Source organism: Condylura cristata, unplaced genomic scaffold (assembly GCF_000260355.1).
Source record: "Condylura cristata isolate star-nosed mole 26May11 unplaced genomic scaffold, ConCri1.0 scaffold00068, whole genome shotgun sequence".
NCBI lineage: Eukaryota > Metazoa > Chordata > Mammalia > Eulipotyphla > Talpidae > Condylura > Condylura cristata.
In genome coordinates this window covers 123,139-127,628 of record NW_004567169.1, presented here as the reverse complement: position 1 = coordinate 127,628, position 4,490 = coordinate 123,139, and the positions used below count along the sequence as shown (strand labels likewise).

The window sequence follows — 4,490 nt, the reverse complement described above, 5'->3', positions numbered from 1 at the left end:
CGGGACCTGGCGGGGCTGGGGCTCATGCCTCTGGAGGTGACAGCCAGACTTCTCTTACTTTTGACGTTTTAAAGAAGTATCTGTACGGAAAGCCAGCAGCGCAGTGTGGCGTGTCCGGCTCCTAGAGGAGGGAAGCAAGCAGGGAGCTGGACAGAGAGAGAGTGGGGCGCGGCCGGCGCCCTTTACAGCTCCACACCAGGAGCACAGAGCACCCGGAGCCCTCTCGGGACCGCTGGTGTCTGGGCCGGGTGGGCCTGCGCTCCCCAAAGGGCCAGAAAGTGGGTGCGAGAGGATGGGGGGACGCAACTCCCACCCACAGAGTGAGGAGCCACCCAAGTCCCGCTTGCTTCTTGGCTGGGAGGCCCTGAAGGGAGCCGCCAGCAGGAGCCTTCCTGGAGGACTGGCCACTCAGCCCTCACGTTTGCAGACCTGGCCTGGGGTGCCCAGCTGTGTGGGGTGCCGGCACCCAGGGAGCATGCCAGCTCTCTGCCGTGGGCACAGCACCTTGCACGCTGGTACCCCGGCAATGTCCGTGCCCCATACCGCACGGAGGGGGCTTTGCAGAGGCACCAGGCCGACCTGGAGCAGACTGGACTGACCGCGGCGGCACTGAGCCGGTGAGACCCCTGACTGAGGGTCCAGGCCAGGATGTTTTTGGAGGTGACCACCCCCTGCCCCGCCCAGGCCTCTGGCAGGAGCCGCCCTGTGGAAACCTGATTCTAGGCCCTCGCACTGGCCGTGCGCTCTGGCTACCGGAGCTGCAGCAGAGCTGTGCGGTGCCCAGTCACTCCGCCTCTGGCCAAGGCCTAGCCTGCGGAGCTGGCAGGCCCCCGGAGTTGTCAGGCACAGGCTTGGGGGCCAGCGTCTTTGCAGGTGGCTAAGGGAAGGCCCTGAGGCGGGGGCGCCACGGGGAGGAGCCGGTTGTGCCCTGCGAGGCAGAGTGGATGCCCTGACTGGGACGCTGAGGCCCCAGGTGCTGGGAGACTCACAGGGCTCTGCGAGCCACAGCGTGTGGCTTGTGCCACCAGGGGCATGACCAGAGCCTCTGTGAAGCCGGCACCCCATCCCCGCTTCCGAGTGGGGTGTGCAGCAGGGACCCCGCAGGTCAGTGCGTGACCTGGCCCCAGCAGAAGCAGGCGGTCCCCAGCAAACGCATGTCCGTCCCTGTGTCCACTCTGCACCCCAAGGGCAGCACTGTGGCTGGTGGCCGCCTGGCTGTTCCACAGGACATCGAGTGTACGAGGCTGCTGGGTGACCAGCGAGGCCCGGCGAGGCCAGACCCCGCCAGAACATGGACCAGCATGGGCAGCGTCCAGCTCAGCCTGGCTCCCGGCCTGGCTCCATCACTTACCCAGCGCCAGCTTCCCTGGCGCCCTGCCGCCCTCCACCGCCCGGCGCCGGCCCGCCCGTGCGCGCAGCCATCCTGGCCGGCCTCCCTGGGGCCTCTCCAGCCGGCGCGTTTACCCCTTGTTGGCCCTGCTGGGGCCTCGGGCTGCCGGGGCTGGAGAGGGTAAGGGGCAGGGCCCAGTGGCAGAGTGTCCTTGGGAATCCCTGTTTTGCCACCCACCCGGCACAGACAGGGACCCCAGGCCCCGCGGCCTGCCAGCACCCCTCAGTGGAGGGGGCCCCGAGGGGCATGCCGACCAGAGGGGTCGTGGGGGCCACCCCCTGTTGGGCCAGGCCACCCCCAGGCTGGCAGCTTGTCCTGCCCAGACCGGGGCTGCGGGCAGCAGGCAGCCAGCCCCTCCGCCCACCAAGGCCTGCGGTGAGGGCCACGCACAGGACACGCCGCGGGGTTTCTCCGTGCCTCACGCCGAGGCACACATATGTCCCCTCTGGGTTTTCCTTCCCGGAAACGCCCCTCTGATTTGCCTTTTCTGCTGGGGCTCAGCTGCTCCTCGTGTCCGGGGCTCTGCCCCAAACCGCCAGGCCGGTCAGCTGGGACCTGCAGTCGGGGCCGAGTGGGGTGTGGGTGTGTAGCCCCCCGAGGCTCAGGGGGTCTTCTTGTTCTTCAGCTGCCGGCCCGCAGCCACCCCCCAAGGAGAGCAGAGGTCTCTGGGTGCTCATGCGCTCCAGGGACCCTTGGGGAGCTGACATTCCTTCCGGGCATCTTGCGGTCCTTCAGGTAAAGGCCAGCAGAGAAGTGGGAAGGCTGGGTCCCAGCCCCCCATCAGCCACAGCCTCGGGGGCTTTCCCCAGGGACGAGCTGGGGCCAGGATGGTGTCCAGCATCATCCCCGCTCTAGGCTGAGGACCACTGGAGGACAGCGGAGCCAGGCCTCCCTGCGCTGCAGGCTGTGAAGACCTCCGGGGGCTGTCCAGGTGGAGGTCGTGTGGCCCGGCCGTGCCCACGGGGGGAGGGGCAGGGCCTTCGGCTGGACGCCCCGTTCTTGCAGAAAAGTGGCCATTGAGGTCAAAGGTAAAACACCGCCTGGCCAGTACCCTGCTCTGGCCCGCGGGGTGGGGCACTGACCCTCAGCACGCCCGCAGCTGGCCAAGCCCTGCCGCAGAGAGCTGCCCCATGGATGCCGGCCGGCAAGGGCCTGCTGCCCTCTGGCTGCGGCTGTTGGCCTTGGCTCTGGCGGTCCGTCACTGCAGACTGGCGACACCAGTGAAGGGCAGCGGGCCTCTGCAGGACCAGCGTCGACGTCCCTGAGATCAGAGCGGCAGTGCGTGGCTCGGCTTGGCCAGGAGCAGGCGGAGCGGGCAGCGACAGTGCCTTGGGGCTGGAGGGCTGGCACTCGCTCAGCACGGTGGTGCCCGGCCACAGCGCGCAGCCCTGGGGGCACCTCCTCTTTCCCTCACTGAGATGTGCTGCGTCTGTACCCAGACGTGTGCACGGCGGTTCGGTCTGCCCCGGGCCGCCGCTGGCCGCTGCCGAGGCCACGTCCTGCTGCGGGTGACCTGCCCCGGGGCCGAGCTCGCGATACTAACCGCAGCCTGAGCTGCAGACCCGTGGGCCACTGCCCCCCAGCGCAGCCCCGCTCCTGCCCGGAGCCAGGCCTTCCGGGCTGCATCTTCCTCGGGGCAGGCTCGAGGCTCTGGCCCCCGGGGCCTGGTCCTGACCTTTGTCTTGAAAACTGGGCCAGCCCTGCCCCTCTGTGGCTGGACTGTGCCTCGCGGGGGAGGGGCCGTGCGCTCAGGCAGGGCGGCAGCAGGCGGTACCCGCAACATGGGTCGTGGGCGCCAGGGAGTCCCACTGCTCCTTTGGCCTCGGTCACCCTTGTTTTTGGCGTGAAACCCAAAGCCTGGTCACCAGGCCTCTCTGGGGCGCAGGGCGAGTCTCAGCCTACGAGGCCGTCACCAGCCTCGTGCCTGTGTCTACCCGCTCGGGACCCCAGGGCGCCGCAGACCCCTCCTGTCCCCCACTGCCCCCTCAGCTGTGGTGTCACGGGACCCACCTGCTCTGCTCCCCACTTTGTCTCTGGGGCGTCCTGTACACTGCACCTCTGGCCACACCCCAGTTGTTGTGTGCTTAGTAAATAAAAAATCTTAAAAAGAGCCCCTGCACGGCACGGCCAGAGCCGCGGAGCTGGCCGCCTGGGTCCCAGGGTCCCGTGGGCTTTGTCTGAGGCCACCCTCGTCTCTGCAGACCGCGTCGCTGGCCTGTCCTTCGGCTCGGCCAGACCCCAGGCCACAGCGGCTCACAGGCGCGCACCCTCCCGGCCCTGCCTTCCTAAGTTGGCGCAACGCATGTTTCTCGGGTAGTTTCCGGGTCTCGGAGTCTGCAGACTTGGAAACGTTTGGGGGCCTCTGTGGGGTCTCACGAACAGTCCCTGCCCACCGGCCGGCGGCTGGCGTCTTCATCCTGTCGGTGAGACTCCGCTCCAGTGCCCTGAGCGCACGCCACAGCCCCGTCGCCCCGTGTGCGGAGAGGTGGCGGGTCCTCTCCCCACCGCCAGCCCAAGCGCCCGGCGAGGGCCTGGGCACGGGGAGGGCGCGCCTGCCTGCAGGGGCGCTGTGGCGCGACAGTTCATCCACTTTGGCCTTTCTGTTGTGCGCACTGCACAGCGCGTCTGTGAAATCCCCTTATTTCAAGGTGTGTTTACTATGCACACAACACCGGGGTGCAAGCCAGAGGTGCGGGGTGAGGCCGCCAGAGACACAGTGGGGGGCAGAGCAGGCGCCTAGGCTGGGTGCCCCTGCGCCCCAGGGAGGCCGGGTCACCGCTCTCCCCAGGGACGCGCGGCCATCTGTGCCCCCTTCCCGGGACACTTCGTCCTGGGCAGCCGGTCCCCGGCCACGGGGCTCCGGCCCGCCGTGTCCGCGCTGGCCCTGGACGCGCCCGCGGCGGGGCCGCGGAGTCAGGGGCAGGCCACAGAGAGCCTCGGTTTGCTCAAACGCGGGCAGTTTTCCTAGTGTCGCGATGCCGCCGCCACGGGTCCGGGCACTTCGGGCGCCTCTCGGGCCCAGGTGTGGGCATTTGCGCCACCGCCTCCCGCCAGGCCCGGGACTCGCGCCCCCGGGGCGCGTCTCGACTCCGCCCCGCCC

At 69.1% G+C, this 4,490-nt stretch overlaps 1 protein-coding gene across 1 annotated transcript in view; it reads left to right on the top strand.

Moving 5' to 3' along the window:
• The first annotated feature begins 292 nt into the window (after window positions 1-292).
• LOC101632315 overlaps window positions 293-4,490 on the top strand; it is a 9,349-nt gene continuing 5,151 nt past the window's right edge. Inside the window, exons 1-4 of the mRNA XM_004695510.2 lie at window positions 293-320; window positions 428-617; window positions 3,708-3,813; window positions 4,179-4,329. Of these exons, the coding sequence (XP_004695567.2) occupies window positions 293-320; window positions 428-617; window positions 3,708-3,813; window positions 4,179-4,329 (475 nt within the window). The remainder of the gene's footprint in view (window positions 321-427; window positions 618-3,707; window positions 3,814-4,178; window positions 4,330-4,490) is intronic.